General features: G+C 38.4%; 1 protein-coding gene across 4 annotated transcripts; it reads left to right on the top strand.

Moving 5' to 3' along the window:
• The first annotated feature begins 799 nt into the window (after positions 1–799).
• LOC117575146 (ichor) lies at positions 800–12164 on the top strand. 4 transcript variants are annotated; one of them, XM_052008133.1, is made up of 3 exons: positions 800–1308; positions 1983–2185; positions 9670–12164. In XM_052008133.1, exon 3 carries the CDS (start codon positions 9751–9753, stop codon positions 11650–11652), a length of 1902 nt encoding a protein of 633 aa, XP_051864093.1. In that variant the 5' UTR covers positions 800–1308; positions 1983–2185; positions 9670–9750; the 3' UTR covers positions 11653–12164. The 4 variants fall into 4 exon arrangements, with proteins under 4 accessions (XP_051864093.1, XP_051864091.1, XP_051864094.1 ...); XM_052008131.1 differs by having other exon boundaries at positions 800–1409; XM_052008132.1 differs by lacking the exon at positions 800–1308 and adding an exon at positions 1531–1685.
• Positions 12165–20678: the final 8514 nt, after the last annotated feature.

Genomic DNA, 20678 nt, shown 5'->3' with positions numbered 1-20678 from the left:
GCAACAGCAACAATCAAGCAGCAGCAATCAACGCGGCCTGCAAAGCAACAACAAGTGCGAAATGAGCAAGCGAAGAGGAAATGCAACAACAAAATGGCAAATGCAGCGACGCGTCGCAACAGCAGCAGAGGCAGCGACGTCGACAGCGACGTCGGCAGCAGCAGCAGCGCCGGCAACTGTAATTGTTGCTCGCATGTTTACAAGGCGAAATAACAGGAAAAAATGTTAAATTTTTGTTAAGTAGGTCAAGTTGCGAGCGAGAGAGCGAACGAGCGCTAGAGAGATGGAGCCAGCGTGCGACTGAGATGCAGCAACTGGGCGAGAGAAAGAAAGAGCGTAAAAGACTGAGAGCATCAAACAAGTATGGCTGTAAAGTTAGAACATGACAAAACTGGGCACTTCATACAAAGTAACAAAAAATATAAAATATAATAATTTATATGCATTTAATATATATTATATATTTTATTTGAAATACAAAAATTCTCAATAAAGAAATGTTAAATTAAAGCCTCTCATCAGCAGCAGATTTAACATAAACAAACTTAGCCCTGACTTTGACCGACAGCAGCACGATCGACCTCGACAACACCTGCGACCAAACATGTTGCGCTGCGCATCGAACATGTTGCCAAGCGCTTGGCGCTCTCAGAGCACAACAACCGGGTGAGTAACTTCTTTGAGCGCTGCTTCGCTTACCGACTGCGCCGTCGACGCTGGCAGCGTCTGCTTTGGGCCGCTGCGGCTCGAAAATTTCTTTTCGTGTTGCGCCTGCGCACAGTTGGCTTTCTACCGTTGACGTCTTCGGATTTGTGCGATTCTTGTTGCGCAGTAAATTGTGTTCAAAGCGTTCGTTTTGTTTCGCGTGATTCCGCTGTGCGGACGTGGACTCTCTCACATAGACACACACACACACACATACAGCATTCGTGTATATGTAGTTTAAAGCATAACAACAAGAGCAAGCAAACAGAAATTGGAACAACCAATAAAAGAAGTGACCAGTTCAACAACAATAAAGTGTGCAAAAACAACAATTGCAACTAGTTCAACAATAGTGGCAACAAATTGGAAAATAATAATAAATAACAGTGTTTAATATGTCTAAAATGCGTTACAAAAATTGTGAAAATGGTTGACGAAAATGCCAAGAGCAAAACAACAGATTGCTCCAGATTGTATTTAACAATCGAATAATACAAAAAATATATAAAGAAAATATATACATATATATTTGAAAGAGTGCAAGTGCAATCGAGATCAATAAGTGTGCAATATTGAAAAGAAGCAAAGGAAATACACAAAAAAGTTAAAATTCAAACCAACAATTATAACAAAGTTATTCTCTATCCGTCCACAACAAAACAAACAAACAAATATATAATCGACAACAAACCCAGAACGCTGTTGTAAATATTTTCACATCAAAAAAGCAAAATATTACAATAATCACCATCTCGATATTCCCGACGTCGTCCATTGTACATACATATATATACAATAAACAAAAACAGAAACAGAAAAAAAGAAATCAAAACAAAACAAGATATATATATACTATATTGAAAACAAGGATTATAAAAAATTTTGAAATATATATATATATATATACTATATACCCACTCGTACTACTCCCCGTTCATTACTTTATGCATATATATTTATGTCTTCCTCCCATTCTTTTTGTGAGTATACAAAAATGTTTATGCTTTTCATTTGAATTTTATTTTTATTTTTATTTCTACTCCCCATCAAATTCTTGCTTGAATCCATCACCTCTTTCTCTTTGTTCTTTGCATGTCTAACACTTTTCGCTAACTAATATTTAAAAGCTAAATTTTCCGCTATCATTTTACTGTCATTTTTAATTTCTCTGGCTGACGGCATTATCTCAATAATAAAAAACCCCATCTAAGACTAGTAAAAACAAGCTTTTTTTTGGATATAAACATTTTAATCGCAACCATAAAACTGTCTTAAAGGATTCTCGTATAAAACGCATTCGAAAGGATTACAAAACGTAGCTCGAACAAACTGTACAAGGATTATTAAAAAAGCAACAAGATACAATTTCTAAAGAAACTACAAAATACAAAAATCCGTAAACAACAACAACAATCATCTTAAACAATCTGTTTGTTTGTTAACAAGATGTTCAACAGCTGAAGGCTGCAATTTCGTAAATGTAAGTAACAAAAACCTGAAGAATGCGAATGAATTTTCTAGGAGGCAAAAACTTAAGTCAATGGCCTCACAATAAGAACATTCTCAAGCCTGATTTATAAACAAATCAGCAAAAGAGTCATTGACCGAAATCGTTTCCGATATTACTCACCTGTTATGAAATACAGCGCAGTACATAGGTCTGTGTAAGGAACGTGATCACGAGGGGAGGAGTGATGAAAGAGGAGGGAGGGGCTGCTTAAGGTGTCAATTGTCAATTGCGAAATTCACAGCCTCAGTCTGTTAATTGATATGGTATAGTAACCTATAATGTTGATCTCGTTAAAGTCCAATTTCTTGACCTATATCATGGCATCTCTTTTTTACTCGTTAAAAAAAATAACCATTTAGCCAAAAGAAAAAAAGACGAATAAGCAAGATCATTATTCTTTTGGAGAATTGCTTGAGGTCTGCGTCTAATTTTAGTGACCCCGACCCAAAAGTCGAACTCTTAACTGCACTCGGAAGTAAAGTTCTTTTCATTTACAGCTAAGAACTGTTGCCAAGCGCTTTTGCCAAGCTAAAAATAAATCATAAAAAACCGTTTGTTTGTCTACCAAAATGGTCTAAAATACAACAACAACGGAATATAACAACCAAAAAAAAACACAACACAACACAAGACGTACTACAACAACAACACAGTAGCGGCTGTTTGTACCGTTATATGACGCAAAATTACGCTTACTCATTCAGTGAGGCGGCGGCGGCGGCTCCAGAAAAAAAGCTTCTCTTCGCTCTTAAGCGTGCGCTCTCTCACTCTCTCTCGCTGGTGAAGAGAGCACAATGAAATAGGTACAAGAACAACAACAACAACAACAACAATTTATAAGTCTGTCAGCGTCAATGAGCGTAACAAATTCAACTGAGCATTAAGTTGCATTTTGGCTCCTCGGGAGATTCTGATTTTCGTCATTAATTGAATTCTTTTTTTTTTTCTGTCGGTATCTTTATTTGAACGCTGTACTTTTTAAGCGGCTTCGATTTTCACTGCAACTGATGAGCCTTGGAAACTGTAACATATCAATTACAAAAGATTAAAGTTGAGATCTCACAACAGAAGCCGTCGCTAGATATTTTAATTACATTTTATAATTTTGTTAAACTTCATTTTTAAGGGGTTGCCACATGCTGCGAAGCGACCGAAATAAAATGTTATTATTATTATTTGTAGCTGCACACAATTAAGCCTTGGTGGTAGCGCCACCTAGCGTGCACAGTGGGTAATAATTAGAGGGTATCTCTGGTCAAAGTATCATCTAGTTCTTTCTCTCTTTCTTTCCTTTTTTTTGTATTTCACATGATGAGCAAATCTCGCCAAAAAAAAATTGTTGTCGCATGACTGTTTTTTTTTTTTTGGTTTTGGCCAAAAACGTATTTAAATCTATTACTTAATTCGCGTTATGCGTAAATTAGCTTGGAATATTTATACTAATAATCCCGTTTGAAAATGTAGAATATCTGCTGCTTTAGGGTTCAATTTGCACATTTCGCAGCCAAAAACAAACATCTAGTATACTATATACTAGATACTATAATATTCAAATGTCAGCAACAACAATAATCATAACAACATCGCTAACAACAAAAACAACAACCATAACAATAAACAACAAATTTTAGACGTGCGCTTTTCAAAAGTTCGCTGACCTGAGCAATGTTTTGGGTTTTTGGGGGAATTCAACTTGCCCAGACACGCTGTATTGTTCGTCTTTGTTGTTGTTGTTGTTGATGACCACATAAGGCTCAGAAGTGACAGCAAATGACAGACCAGGCTGTTACCCTGTGAGAGTTCAATTAATTAACAAATTTACAGGGTATCTTTCAGTCTACATAACTAATTGATTAGCTTTTGTTGTATAAACACATAATTGACAAGCTTTACGCTTTGCATTGTCCGACTGCTTTGCTAACATACCCGCTTGCCAATGCTGATTACAGGGTGTTAACAGTTTCAGCACACACACAACGACAGCGACAGCAACAACGACCGCAAGAGGCACGAGGGCGTCATTTAAATAACAACAAAGTAAAAACCAACTAAAAATAGTTAAACATCATAAAAAAAAATTTGCATAGTTGTTGTTAGTTGTCGGTTGGTTGCTTGTCCGTTGCTTCGCTGCTGCTTGTTGTTTTACTGGGTGGCTGTGTTTTGGCCGGGCTAAAACCGCTAAGCAGGCGCACACAGGGTGTGGTATTAGTCTTAGTCTGGGTTACACCAGTCACAGCAACAGCCACAGCAACAGCAACAGCCTCAAGTTGTAGTCAGCTGCCTCTTGTACAGCCTCCGTCATAAAAATAGCGCCAAGCCTCTCGTACTTTGGGACTCGCTGACCACACGGCTTCATTTCAAGTTTATCGCCAGGTTGTCATCTCTCTCCGATGTTGCTGTTGCTGTTGCTGTTGTTGCACACACATATTTGTGTTGGCCACCTTTTGCTAGGGACGGTTAACGGATCATCATCATCATCATCATCATCAGCTATTGTCGGAGTCAGTGCACGATCATGTCAGACACGTACTTAGCCCATTCACACAACAGTTGTTAGCAGATACTTTATGAAATCGTGCAGTGTTTGCACTAAATGTAATATCGATAACTAACCAAACACTAACCACTATATTTATGTGCCATAACTATTTGGTGACCCAAACAACATTTGATCCATTTAATGTACAATCGAATTTACACCTGGCACACATTACTCACACATGCAACACCCCCATAAGTGCCCCACAGCTTGCAGCTTACGCCCACTTGACCAGCTTGCAACCCACATGAAAAGCTGCAGCAACTCCAGAGGAAGCCACAACAGTCAGCAACTGTTGTTGTTGTTGTTGCAACTACAACGCCAGCAACACCAACAACATCACACGTGCCACATGTGCTGTCAAGTGCGCAGCAACAACAAAAACACAAAACAACAAAGTAAAGGCAACAAGCACGTCTCCTCCATTGTTGCCAGTTGGCTGTTCTCACTAATTTTTTGCACTGTTGATGCTGCTGCTGCTGCTGCTGTTGTTGCATCCACAAGATGAAGTCGTTGTTGTTGGTGTTGCAGTTGCAGCAACCTTCATTGAGTGATGGCGACCTCAATGCCAGCCACACGTTTCTGAGGCTGAGGCTGTGGCTGGCGTTTTTTTTTTTTTGTATTTTTCGGCTTCTCGGTCTTGGTCAAAGTTTGTTGCTTGGAAAACCGCTTTTCAGCCTTGTGCCGAGTTGTTGTTGTTGTTGTTGTTGTTGTTGTTGTTGTTGTTGCTCCTCCTCTGGCTAATGCTACGTGCGGTTTTTTCATGTGGAAATCGTTGCGGTTGTAAATTTTGCAATCAAATAATTTTTCATTCGCTTTTTCCGACGCGCAGCTCGCCGACCTGATTTTTCTTTTCATTTTGTCCGCACAAGGGAAAAAAGTGTTTGCGATTCTTTTCTCCCACTCCCACTACATCTCTTTCTCTCTCTCTCTCTCTTTCTCTTGGCCATTTGGTGTTGTTGGCCATTTGCCTATTTTGAACGTATTGGCTGGGGTACAAAACGTTTTGACCTTTGCCGCTGCTTCGTGTTCGAACATTTAAACGGAAGTTGATTGCCGCCAAAGGTTAAGCTCAATTTCCGTTAAAACCCCAGCTGAAGCATCAGTTTTGTACCCCGTTTTTTTTCTCTCTCTTTTTCTCTGTTGGACCTCGACAACTTGAGTTGTTCGCTTTATTTTTATTGCTGTTCGTTCTTTGTTGTTAAGAACTCAATTTCTTGGCTGATTTGGCTAACAGCTGTTGCCATTCTCGTTGACGTCTTGTTGCTGTTGCTGTTCGGAATTGCTTTAAGTAGTTGTTGCAGTTGAAAAGTTCAATTCATTGGGTCAAATGAGAAATGGAAGTTTCCCAAAGGGAACAAGAACTGTTCAGTTGATAGAGGTGAAAGATAATACAATTTATTACCATACATTTATATCATTTATATTTTCAAAAAACGATTGCAAAGTGTGTGTGCGACACTTCACCTAGTTATAGCCAAGCTGATTCATCGGCCCATTACTTAACGGTAATTCAAGTGCACCCACAAACTGACCAAAGTAACTCATTAAAAACATAAAAAAACATCAACTCTCAGCTCAGGGTCATAAAATCACTCGGCTGTCAAAAATTTGCACTAATTCGTTCAAAATAACCGTTAAAAAATACACTCGAGTGATACAGAAAGAGAGGGAGAGAGAGTAAGAGAGTGAGGTGGAAATATTGTAATTATAATGCCCACAGCAACTGTCCAAAATATGTAGCTCTCTGACCATAATCTAAAAAAATCCCATTTACAAGCTCAAATTACAATAGAGGCGCATTGTTTGTTTGTTTTTTTTCTCTTTTTCAAGTTGTTGTTGTTGTTGTTGTTGTGTGGCGCACCCACGCAGTGTATATTTTATGTTTGTTGATGTTGGCGTTGATGTTGGCGGCCGTCATTCAAATGCAAAAAGACCAACGGACAACCGTTACAATGTAGCTCATTAAAAGCAAACATCTAAATGTTGAGTAGCCACAGCAGCAGCAGCAACAACAATAAAAACTTAACAATCAAATTGAAAAAAATAAAAAATGTGTTAAAACTGACGCGTACTCCAAAAGAATAAAAGCAAAAGAATCTCTTTTGAAATATTTCACGCCAATTTCGAGGGCGCATCCAAAACGTCACTCAAAACTGAGCAAAGGTTCTTCATTTTTTTTTTTGTTGGCTTTTAGGAAAATTCATAAAATTCAAAAAAAATAATCCCAGACACTCAGCGAAACTATGCCAGCTTCAAAATCAAAGTAATGAGCAATGGGAATGAATAAAAGGCATTAAAAAAAGTAACCAAAAAGCCATCAAACAACAATTATTACACACGGTAACTGAAAGAAAGATGAGAGAGATACAGTAAAGGAACCGAAAACCAAAAAAGCACGACAACTTTATTACACTGAGAAAAACACTTAATAAGCAATTAGTTTTAAATATAGTCCTGACAATATTATTATACTGTAAAACATTTTAAAAATATTTTTTCTCCTATAAAAATGTTTGTTGTAATTGTGCAAATATTTAAAATTTCTTCTCATCAAATTTGCTTTATTGTTTTTAAAATAATTAAATTTAAATTTATTTTTAAATGTAAATTCGGAATTTGTTTATACATAATCTAACAATTGTTTGCAAATTTTTCAAAATTAAATTTTTTCCGTTTATTATTTTCAGCGCAATTGTCAACATACAATTGTGCATAGTACGAATGCAATTTCCATTCATGCTTTAACGCAGTGGCCGCCATGTTGATTTTATTATTGTTGTTGCTGTTGCTGTCGTTGTTTTTTTTTTCTTAGTGCACGCAAAGTTGCGCTTGAGCTTGAGCTTCAGTGCGAAGCTTCGTGTGTTGGGCATCGGCATCGGCATCTGGTTCGGCTCGGCTCTGCCGAACACGGAAGTATGTCAGCAGGTCTCTCGTGTAACGGTAGTTTGGCTGCGCTGCGCTGCCGCTACAAGCGCAGCCACCACGCTTAGCTGCGCATGCTTAGCTGACGCTAACGTCGCTGTTTGGCGTCGACGGCGCAGTCAGCAGTAGTCGTAAGTTGGACTATAGTCGCTGTCTGTGTCTATTTCTGTTGCTTTGTTGCTTGCCGCAGGCTGAGCTAGCAACATGTTGCTACAACACAACCTGTTGAAAGCGAAACTTTGTGTGCGCTCTCTCGCTCGCTCGCTGACCAACAGGCAACAGTCTGAGTCTAGCTGCAAGTCGTATTGTGCTTTACGTTGTGCTTTCTTCTTTCTCACACACACACACATACGCACACACACACACACACTTAAAAGTGGCCAAGCCTCAAAAAATCAAGTATGCACAAAATGAGAAAAAGAAATACTTTATATTGTTGGCTTCATTTGCTTTACCGTTTGGTTCTCCCCAAAAACGAACTTCTACTTTGTTGTTATTGTCTCTCTCTCTTTCTCTTTCTATCTCTCTTTTGCTGTCTGGGTTTTGAGATTTTCTATTTCATTGCGTTTTCGTCTTGGTCTTGAATATGTCGTAGTTACTTCTGAATCAAGGGACAAGTTGGAGGGAGGGGAGTGGCAAGGTGGTAACTCTGCACCTGTGTCGCATGTCTCTCGTTGTTGTTGTTGTTGTACTTTCATTGTCGGTGTCTCTCGTCTATCGATATCCAAATACGATATCCAAAATCCAAATTCCCCCACAACAAGTTCTGTCGCTTCGCTGCTGGCGTCGCAGTCGCATTATTTCTACCAATTTATATGCTAATTTAACTGATTATTAATGTTTTGACCCAAATACCGTTTCGAAATTATTATTGGCCATTCTGAGTATCGATTTTGTTCGGACTTCGTTTTGAATTTCGTATCTTGAGTGTCTAAACTAGTTGTTGTTGTTGATGTTGTTGGCGGCGTCTTCTTCCCTTTTTTGTTAATCGCTGTGTGAAATATGAAAAGCTTCGTGGAAATTTTTGGGCTCCCAACTTTACTTCGATTAGTTTGTAGCATTTCAAATACGAGTTCCAATTTTTTTTTTGGGGATTTGTATTAAACTCACATTAGGGCCAACAACTCGTTTGGTCTGTCAGCAAGTGCAGCTGCCACTTGATGCGCTGGAATGGGTTAGAATCCGTAGATCTTTGAGATACTCTCAGCTGGATTAAAGACCTAACGGAAGTGGCTTGTAAGCTGAGCTTAAAATGTAGCCAATAACAGTGTTCTGGCTTACACTTGAATGGCGCAATGGGAACTCAACTGAAAGCTTTTTAAAAAAGAGTTATCAAGAGTTAAAAATCTATATGACTTTGATTTATTGTTAAAGAACTCTATTCTTCCTTGAGCGTAGAATGAATTTATCATACTTTTGATGGATAGAAAAACTGTTAGAATCAAAAAAAAAAAGATCTTTTTTTTGTAGCAGATTCTTCATGACATATTTTAGCTTTTCCTTACAATATTAGATGTAACTATCGTATCTTATATGTTTTATTCTCAAATTATATTTATTTATTCTTTTTATATATTTTATTTATATTTTCTTCTCTTGTGATAATTTTCAATAAGATATCTTGTTTATAAATATTATATTTTTGCTTTTTTTCTTATCATATTATATTTATTTATTCTTTTTATATTTTTTTAATTTTTTTTGGTTTCTCTCATACTCTTTTCAATAAGACATCTTTTCTATCCATATTATGTTTTTTCTTTTTTATCATTATTTTTAGTATTGGTTTCATATTATCATACTATACTTATTCTTTTTAAATTTTAGTAGAATTTTGAGTAGTACATTATAAATTCATGCTCTTTAACTTGTGCATGTTTAATACTCCATTTTTAGAACAGATAAATCGCTTAACCTATTTTAATTTTAGAATAATCATTAATAATATGGAACCCAATTTAACCAACTTTCCTTCTCTTTCGTTTTGCAGCTTCAACTGGTACATCTTTAACTCAATACACACCAAGCAGCAGCACAAACAATTCCTGTCCAACGCCCGGGTCAACTGACAATGAAGTTGTGCAGCATGAACGGGCCAAGTGAATCAGAAGTCGAAAGCCTACTGATGAGCCCCTGCTGGGGACCCACGCAGACCAGCAGCCAGGATCAGTATCTGCTCGATGGCCACAAGTTGCTGCTGGAGCACGATCTGGACTCGCTGCCCAGCGACACGGATCAAAAGAACTCGCTCGATGTGCTCGACAATCTGCTGTTGAACAGCTCGTCACTGAATGCGTTGTCCGATTTGAAACCTTTGCCTCCATTCACCGGTTACACGGGTCATTTGTCGATCAATGGGATATCGGGTCATCATTATCATGCGATTGCCCAGCGGCTGCCGGATGAGAGCAACAACAATTACATACAGAGCGCCTACCATCAGCATCATCATCAGCAGCAGCAGCAGCAACAACAACAGCAGCAGCAGCAACATCATCCGCATCAGCAACACCAGCAATCGAACAACAGCAATCCCACGTCCACAACGGCGGCCACAACCTGCAGCGGGACAGGCGGCAATGGAGGTGGCGGCGGAGGGGGAGGAGGAGGAGGAGGTGGCGGTGGCGGCTCCTCACAGGAGCACAACATTGTGTCGTCATCCACCTGCCTGCCCGAGAGCGTGCTCAGCGCCGATGCGGATGCCTGCCTCAGCGATGTGAAGCTCTTCGCCGATAGTCAGTTAGATTCTAAGCTTTACTCCGTAGCGGATAGCTGTGTTATGAACGCACCCGTCAACAACAACAACAACAATAACAACTCGCTGGCCAGCAGCGGATCAACACTGACGCCCATCGATCATGTGGCAGATTCGTTGCATGGCAGCGGAGTGCGCATCTTCAAGGATCTAACCGAGTACGTGGACATGAACAGCATCGATGACATTGCGGCAATCATTGGCTCAGCGATAGCCGACACCACAGTCTCCAATCAGCTGGACAAGGATGAGGGCAACGATACGCGTGACAGTTGGATGGATCTGGATGCCTGGATCGATGGCAATTGCATACAGCCGGAGGGCAAAGTGCTCGTCTCGCAGCAGGATACGCTGAGCGATTTCATGCTGCCGCATTCGCCGCTGCCGGTGCACGCGAGCAGCTCCACGTTGCAGAGCCTGCTCAGCCATGGCTACATGCCGCTGCTGCAGAATCGTTTGCAGCATGGACCGCCTGGCGCGGGTTCGGTAAGTGGCAACGGTTCGTCCTCGACGACGACGGCAACGCTGAAGAGCGAGACGCCAAGTTCTACCTCATATTGCAACGAGTTGTCGGCGGCCAGCAGCAGTTGCAGTCCGCCTGGTTCGGTGGTCAGCACGACGGACAACAATCTGATGATCAATCCGCGCTATCTGACCAACAACAACAACAGCAATCAGAGCCAGCAGCAGCAACAGCAGCAGCAACAACAGCAACAACAACAGCAGCAACAGGCAACATATCAGCTGACGCCGAATGGCGGACTGTCGGGCACCGGACTCAAGGACAACGGACTCTGCAGTCCGGATATGCTGAGCAGTTATCCGCACACCACAAGCACAACAACAGCGCCGACGGGAACGCCGAAAGCGAAACGTTCGCGGGCGCAGAAAAAGTCGAGTCAACAGCAGCAACAACAACAGCAGCAGCAGCAGCAACAGTCGGGGCAAGGCGATGTGCCACAGATGAGCGCCATGTCGCCGTCGGGCGTGGCCAGTTTCAGTGCCAGCGATCTGAGCGGACTGCTGGGCAAGGAGAAGCCGGTGCATCGATGCAGCATCTGCAATCGGGGCTTCCTCAACAAGTCAAACATCAAGGTGCATCTGCGCACGCACACCGGCGAGAAGCCCTTCCGCTGTGATGTGTGTGCGAAGGCGTTTCGCCAGAAGGCGCACTTGCTGAAACATCAACAGATGCATAAGAGAATTGGGCGTGACTGACCACAGCGGCCACATGCACATTCCGCTCGCCAATAGCAAATCAAGCAGCAAATATATTTATGTTTTCAGCCACGCAGAATCCAAAAAAAAGAAAGAGAAACTTTACTTAAAACAAAAATCGCCCACAATGCATTGATGGCCAGCAAAGCATAAAAGTCACAGTTGTAGATGCTGCACTGCATCATCTGCAACTGCAACTGGACTCACTTTGCTGGACAACATTTGCTGCCCTGGGCTATGCTAGAGAAAGTGCCCGCCAATGTCACTCGGTCACCAAAAAAACACAAAAAACAAAAACCATGTCCGGGTCTTTGGGAGCGGCAGCTTCTCGTGTATCGCATTGCTTGACCAATGCCAGACTGAAGAGAGTGTCTCTCTGTAGTCTGAGTTTGCCATCGCCTAAAAGGTGAAGCAATGTCATACACACAGCATTTTGATATATTCGTTGTTGTTGGTTGCTTTTGATCTCTTTGAATAGTCAATATACGGGGAAAAGGGTTTTTTTGGGGGGATAAAAAAGACGGGAATTAAGAGTAAAGAAGTAGTGCGAAAAAAGTTACACTTTATTGTGGGGTCACATACCTTTTTGTATTGTTTGCATTATGGAATATCAACCTACTACCTCCACAGTTCCATTAAGTTTTCAGCAATAGAAGAAATAGGTCAGAAAGTAATATAAACATCATTTTGAAATTCTAGCTATAAAAGAAGGAATCAATTTAGTGAGACAACTAATATATAGATATTTTTGTAAACAACACTTTAGTAAGACAACTAATATATAGATATTTTTGTAGTTTGGCAATTTGTAAACCTGCACAAACCTATTCATTACACCCCAGTTACAATGTTTAGAGCCAGCCAGAGTTGTTGCTGTCAAAGAGACCACAAGCAATGTAAGAACAACGAAGCGTCCAATTGTCTTTTTGCAACTGTTGTTCTGTTTTGATGCAAAACTGCGCGCTTCGTGCACCTTAAGAGACGACACACCTGGCACAGGTATAAACACACACACACCTAGATGATATATGATATATATATATATATATACTTACACACATAAGTACTAGATAATAGTTAATGTCTAGCTAAATGTTTCGTCAAGTAAGATTTTTGTATAAATTATGTACCTCATTGTGTTGAAAAACTTTAAACATAAACAAGACAAAAAATAATGAAAAAAACACACACATCATAGAAGCAATACAATTCTAAATTAATATGATTAAATAAATGTACAAACGAGTAAGAAGAGTAAACATTAATTTTAAAAGCATATATCTTTTTATATGTATTTAATTTAAGTTGTAGCGGGCTTGGCAAAATAATAATAATTGTTAAACATTTAGCATAAACAAGAATTAAAACACACACACACACACACACAAAACAAAGCAAATTAAATACATAATTACATATTAATAATGCATGAAAATAGAAAAGTACTCAAGTAATAATCATTATTACACCTTACATTTAAATGTTGTTAATTTGTTTTTTAAAAATTTTGTTGCTAAAGTTTATGTTAATCTTACAAATGGAAATTACGCAAAACACATACAAGAAAAACTAAAAAAAAAAATAAAAATATTTATGAATACAAAAATTCTAAGCACATATTTAATACTGTTGAAGCTATTTAAATAACTTTTCATAACAAAAAACAAATATTAATATGATAAGCAATTAATTTTAAAATCTTTTACCAATATCTAATGTTATTTTAGTTTTGTGCAATTTTATTTATTCAATCTTGAACAAAGTGCAAGACACAAAAATCGCCGCTTTGTACTTAAAAAAAAAAAAAACAAGAAACCCCAATTTGAATGTAAATATTTATTTTGTTAATTTTAAAGTTTAATTCTAATGTTTATGCTTAAATAAAGAAATACAAACATTTTTGTCATTTTAAATGTACAAAAACAAAAATAATAATACTTAAAGCCAGAAAACAAGAAGTTTGCTCTACTTTTGGAAAAAAAAAAAAATATATCACGTATACGCAGTTTAGATGTCAACCAAGTTACAGTTTTTGGGTGTTCCACAGTGATCTGGTTGATTGGGTGGCAAAGCCGAGTGACATTTTGTGGCGTCCGCATTGCTTATGCCGCACGCATGTGCCGCTGGCCATTAGCAGGAACCTGACATAAAAGCAGCAAGCAGCACGTCTGCCACAAAAGCCGAGTGGAAAATAGAGTAGGTGCAAGAGTGAGTAAAGAAATGTACAACAAAAAATGCGGTAAGCTAAAGATAAAACACAACAATAAGAAGCAGAAGTAGGAGAAGCACAAACCAAAAAGCAAAGCAAACCAAACCAAGTCAATGCGAAGCCAAGTCGAGCTGAGTTGAGTTGAGTTGAGCTGAGCGAACAAGTCAGAATCATTATATTGACCACAAATGCCGCCGCAAAGAAAGCCATGCGAAGAAGAAAGAGCTAAAGGCAAACCCAAAAAAAAAAGAATAAATGGAAGAAGAAAAAAAACCCACACACATACAGATACAGATACAGATACAAATGCGAACGGCGACAGAGAGCGGCACAAATACAGCAACAAAATGCCATGCATACTGTGCCACTGACCCAATTTCCAGACTCGTTTTCTTAGCGAGCGAGCACGACGAAGCAAGTCACAAGAAGTGGCAGCCGAAGACTGCTGTGGCAGCCACAACGGATTTGAAATGTTAACTGGCCTGGCCTGACTTTGGCTTTGCGAACAGAGCAGAGCAGAGCGCGCGGCAAATGAGATACAAAGATACTTTGCCCGGTCGCATGCTCTTTCACCGCAACAAGCTGCAGATGGAGATGGAGAGACAGAGTCTGAGACTCAGACTGAGAGCTCCAGACACCGATAGCTTTGCTGCTTGCTGGAGAGTCTGGAGTATGTAGTTTAGTTTGCATCGCATCGCACCGCATCGCATCCGCATTTCTATGTTGCTTTTGTATCTTTGCTTGGCTTCGTTTACGAAGAAGCTTTTTTTTTTCCTCTGCTTCTGAGCGTCGCGACGTTGCATGTACACACCGAGTGTATCTGTAACTCGTTTCTGTATCTTGCGCCTCGTATCTGTGGCACTTAAATTTATGCAACATCATGGCAATGCCTCCAACTGTCGCTCTTCTCCACCTCCCTCTTTCCCCGTTTAGCTTTTACACAGTGTCCACGTTTTGTTCTAATCAAAATGCGCTACGTGTTGCTTTGTTCCACAGCCAAAGGTCAAACACAAAATATTAAACGAAAAGAATAAAACCAAATCACAGCATTTGGCAGCGTATTAGCAATAACACTTTGCACTGTGAATTTCTTTTTGGCATTTTTTTTTAATTGAGTTTTATTTCTGTTCGTACCAATTAAACGTAATTTTCTGCTCGTTCTCCAACGTTTTGTCGTAGGCAGAGCCAAACAGTTTTTATTTCTTTATTTACTTCAGTCTTTTTTACTTTTTTTTTGGCTTAGCATGACACACTTTCTGGCCAAGATTTTGACACGGGCTATAGCTGACAAGGCAGCCCCGCACAGCTCATTTGAGACAGTTAGACATAGTTAGTAATAGGCGTGGAGCTTGTTGACTGCCACACTGCGTGGGTGCCTCTTATGTTACTACACATCGCCTGCCTAATCACCCGCAATATGATGAGCGGCATATGAGCATGCAGATGGCGGATTCTGCTCCAAATGGAGCATAACACGTGCCAAATTTATGACCACAGCATGGCCGAGGAAACGCTATGGACTGACTGTTGGCCTAAAAGATTAATTTTGTCATAAAGCGAATGGAAATTTTACAACAGATTATGAGTTTTACAGCAGAAGTATGATAGTAATAATATTAACAGCTATTTTACGGCTAAATTTCTAATGAACATAATCTATTTATTAACAATTTTTTAAATATATTAAATCTACAACTTTTTTATATAAAATTATTGAACGAATTTTAATTTTTTACGTCTTAATTATTTTTCTATTTATTAACAATTTGTCAAATATATTAAATCTACAACTATTTTTATTTTATAAATGTTGCTTCTGAAATAGTAATAATAGGAAATAGTAATAAGTATACAAATAAATAATCAAATGTGTTAAATCAGCAAACTTGTTTTAATGAAAGTATAGTTATATATAGAAATTATACGAATTATGAATTTTTCTTCTGAAATAGTAGATATATTAACATTTTTGTTTATGGTTCATTATCAACTGAGCGTATGCGTAATTAAAAAACACATTTAAGTATACGCTTATCTATAAAATAAATAAACATTGATTTCGTTTCAAATTAATTGACAATTTTCCAAATATTTAAAGTTGTTTTAAAATATATGAACAAATTATCAGATCGGCTGCTGAAATAGTAAAATTAATAAGAACTTTTTTATTCATTTCTACTAAGCGTATGCGTGATTTTAAGAGCATATAAAGTATACGTTCATCTGTAATATGAACATATATTTTCATTGCTATTCATTAACAAATTTATGTGTATTTTAATCTACAAAATTTGTTATAAAATAGATACACGAATTATGCATTTTGCTATTGAAATATTAACATTATTAAAAGCTTTTGCTATGTTCTTTTTTGAGCGTATACGCGATTTAAAAAACACATCTAGCCTACGCCTATCTATAAATAAAAAGTAATTATTCTCTTCAATTTTACTGTAATAATAAAAGAAGAAAAGTGTATTCAAATTTTGCTAAAAATAACTATTTTAATGATCAACAATTTACCACAAATTTTGTCAACAATGGAATTTCCAAACCAATTATAAGAACAATAATATGAACAGCTTTTTATGCGTAACTTTCTTTTGAACGTATCTTTTAAATAAATAATAATTACGATCAGTCATACAACTGTAATAATATTAGAAGTATGACGATATTTTAGAGCCACGGGATTATAATAGTGTATTAATCTATTAACAGACAATTCCGCATGAAAACAACTCCTATCAGAAATCCCTTTAAACAATATAATTAAATTTAATAAAATACCAATTAAACTTAAATTAAAATAGTTTGAAGGTCTTAGTTGCTACGGCTCTTATTATTACAAAAAGGAATTGTTTTCGTTATTAATTTACACATTATATACAGAGTATCTTACAGTTGCATATGCATGTAATTTCAGACTTGTTGTACCACAAATTTATACAGCACATTCACAGATTCATTCCGATTAAAATTCCCAGACTCATTCTTAGATTCTGATTCGGAATCTTTTCATTCACAAGATGCGCGATACGTGAAGTTAGATTGTTGCCCCAAAGCAACCAAACTGTGACCGTCGTCCAACGTTGTGGCTTAGCTACATCGCTTCGCTAGTCGAAATACACGACAAGAATGGCAAACTAAGGAGAGCAACTTGTTGCAGTTGGCAGTGCAGCAAAGGACGTTTGGCAACTAAACGAGCGGACAACGCCTTTCACCGCGCCCTGCAGCTAGCTCTATTGTAATACTCTTTGACAACAACAACAGCAACATAAAAAGGCGGACAGAGAAAGGGACAGAAAGGCGGACAGACAGACAGACAGACAGTCAGACAAATGAATGCTACAATAAAGTTGGCAAAATGGCAAAAGCGATGCCACAGTCGCAGTCGAAGTCGATGTCGCAGTTAACTTTGTCGCATATTGTCCAGCAATGATTGTTGTTGCTGCTGTTGTGGCGCAGCAGTTAAAGACACAATGACCTTGGGTGAAAGTTGCTCTCCATTTCTATTTTGTGTTGTTTGCTGTTGCCTGCCACCGCTTGTGTTGCCGCTGTTTTGCTGTTTGCTGTTGCCGATGTTGCTGCCATGCCATTTTTATAAATATGTACAGCACACACACACATACACATGCATACATGTTTGTCTATTTATTGTTATTTTTGTTTTTAACGATTTTCTTGTCACTGTGTCGTGCTTGTGCTTGTGTCTCTATCTATCTACTATTACTATGCGTATTTGCTGCTCCCCTTTTTTTTTTTTGATTTGTTTGTTTGCCTAGTCGTATTTTTTCCATTTGATTTACTTTTTTGTTGTAGCTCTTTGTTGTTGTTATTTTGATTACTTTTGCTCTTGATTGAGGGTCTGTTGTTGATGGATGCAGCACACACTCTAAAGCACCACAACCACATATGATGAAGAGCCCGAGCTCAGCTCAGCTCAGCTTAGCTCAGCTGTTTCTTCTTCGACTTGAATCGGACAAAGCAGAACGGAAGTTGCTCGCGTGCAGGAAGTAGTAAAGTTTTGCCAGCAGCAAAATTGCACTTAAGGTGAGAAGAGGCCAAAAAATTAGCAAATGTTTGAGTCGTTTTTTTCTATTACTTGTTGCAATCATAATCATAATCATAATGTATAATTTATGCACTAGATTTTTTCGGTTAATTGTCGGTCTTAAAACAATAATAATCTGCTGAAAAAAAAAACACAACTACTTATCGTTTTGCAATGCGGCGTCTTCACGCCTCGACGGCTAGCTGACCAAGATTCTAAGCAGAATAAATCATGGCTATAATTACATATATATTAATTTAATATTTTTAACACAGTTTTTACTACTCCAAACTCCAAACAGCGAGTTCGACTTCAAGTTTAATTAACTGCAAAAGCAAACAGTGCACAACGGTAAGCTTATGAAATAAGCAATTAGACTTGATTCAAAACTATGATTAACTTTGTTCTTTTCTAGAGCGAATGTAACAACAGACACAGATTTATTATGTATTCTTATTACATTTCATTTAAATCAATAAAACCAGCATAATTTTGCAATAATTGCTAATTGTTATTTGCTACTTGGTTTTAAATTAAATATATACGCAAGTGATTAGCATTTTTAGTATTTTTTTAGTATTTCCATTATCTTAGTACTTCCATCTGTAGCAGACTATGATTTATTATGTATTCTTAGTAGATTTCATTTAAGCTAATCTGATCTAAATCAATAAAACTATCAGACTTTTGCAGTAACTGCTAATTGCTTTTTTATTTAATATAAAATACATTTCCAGGTCTAGCATTTTTAGTTTTTCCCATTTACTATTTTCATTTGTAACGTACACAGATTTATTTATATATTTAATTTAAGCTACTCGCATATAAATAAATGAAAGTAGCATAATTTTACAATAGTTAACTGTTAATTACTTTTCGGTTTAATATTAAAGACATTTGCAAGTCTTTAGCATTTTTAGTATTTTTTTAGCATTTCCAATTTTCTATTTCCATTTCCAGATGTATTTTATATTCTTATTAAATTTAAACAGTTGAAGCTAGCATCATTTTACAATATTTAACTGTGAATTGCTTTTCGGCTTAATATTAAATACATTTTCAAGTCTTTAGCATTTTTAATATATGTTTTCGCAGTATTTCCAATTCAGTACTTCCATTTGTTTTTTTTTTTTTCTTTGTCAAGTTCGTGGTGCATTTTAATGGCACACACGATGGCCTAAAACTGGCCAACAAAACGGTTAACGACGCGTCGCGACTGCAATTAATTTACTTATAATGCAACATTCTGAAGGCAGACATCGCACAACCACAGCAACAACAACAACAACAACGACAACAAGCTCTGGTGCGGGATCTATTCAATAATGGCAAGCAACAACGAGAGAGAGAGAGAGAGGGAGGAGTGGGAGAAGAGGAGGGGCCACATGGTGGCGCTGTTGGTCAGCGACAAGTGACCTCATTTTTATTGGAACCTCGCGGCAAGTTGCGTGGCATGGCCAGTTGTACGTGTTGCGGCAGTTGTTGTTGTTGCTTGTTCTACTTTGAAATTTCACTTTTCAAATGTGAGTGTGTGTGTGTGTAAATGTATAGGTATAGAAGAAATAAAAATAATAATTAATAAACTAAATAAAAGCATGTGAGCATTTTTGTGCGTGCGCTGATCAAAATTTGTGCCACGCGGCGGCTCGAACAAAAATGCACTGTCAATGCAAGTTTGTTGTTCAAGTCTTTTGAATTTACATGCAACTGGAACGACAACAACAACGACAACAGCAACAATGACTGCATCGAGCATGAAACAAGCAAAAATGCTCGGCACGAAATATGTCGAAAATATTAAAGAGCAAGCAACCAAAAGACCCAAAACCAAAAGCAACCAAACAGCCAAACAACCAACAACATTGACAATTTAACCTCAAACTTCAAAGTGTCACTGTCATGGCCCTTTTTACTACTCCCAGCGACTGCGACGGCGGCGTTGACAGTGACTGCGACTACGACTGCGACAGCAACAGCGACAGCATTGCAGCCACAAGCTCAGCGCGCACAGTCGTTGCTAGTATAACCTGTTGGCAATTCAGTTTATGACTTTTTGCGCCGCACACTGTGACCAGAGCACACAACATAACCCAACAAAGGCTGCCAAATAGCAAAGCAAAGCTTTCACCGTAACTGCGGACCACTGTGCAAGACGCTGTCGCGCTGCTGTGGCTGCTGCTGCGACGTCGACATCGCACGTATTGCCACGAAAAGTGGGTCAACATGAAACGAGCCAGAAACGAAGAAAAAAAAAGCAGCAGCAGCAGCCGCAGCCACAACAACAACAGAAAAGCAAATCACGCTGACGAACTTGCTTGCGGGCTGGTTGACTGCTATTGTTGTTGCTGCTGTCGCGGCTGCTGCTAAAGAAAGCATGAAAACACGCGCGTGCGACAGAGATGGCAATAGCATGCTCAGCACAAGTTGTGCTTCTTGCTATGAGCAGTTGTAAATTTATATTTTTTTCGGGGCTTGGCATTTTGGAATTTACGTACCGTTGTCGTTGCAATCAAGTTGAGATGCAGCATCTGCTCGCTGATTTATAGCACAATAGAACAAAAAGATTTTCTCAATACCTTAAGGTTATTTCTTCTTTACCAATTCATTTCTTATAATTTGCACACAGTACCACAATTTCAATTTACGATTGGCGCCAAAAACCTTAAAGCGCCATCTATGAGACATGGTTCACGCATGTAGTAGTGCTGGCAAACAATGCCAGTCGAGGCGTAACAGAGTTGTTTCAATTTTATTTATCGACCG

This window comes from Drosophila albomicans, chromosome 2R (assembly GCF_009650485.2).
Source record: "Drosophila albomicans strain 15112-1751.03 chromosome 2R, ASM965048v2, whole genome shotgun sequence".
Classification (NCBI taxonomy): domain Eukaryota; kingdom Metazoa; phylum Arthropoda; class Insecta; order Diptera; family Drosophilidae; genus Drosophila; species Drosophila albomicans.
This window is presented reverse-complemented; position numbering and strand designations above follow the sequence as displayed.

Excerpts from the sequence above, each read along its gene's own strand:
- LOC117575146 (XM_052008133.1), top strand. The coding sequence starts at position 9,751 with ATGAAGTTGTGCAGCATGAACGGGCCAAGTGAATCAGAAGTCGAAAGC.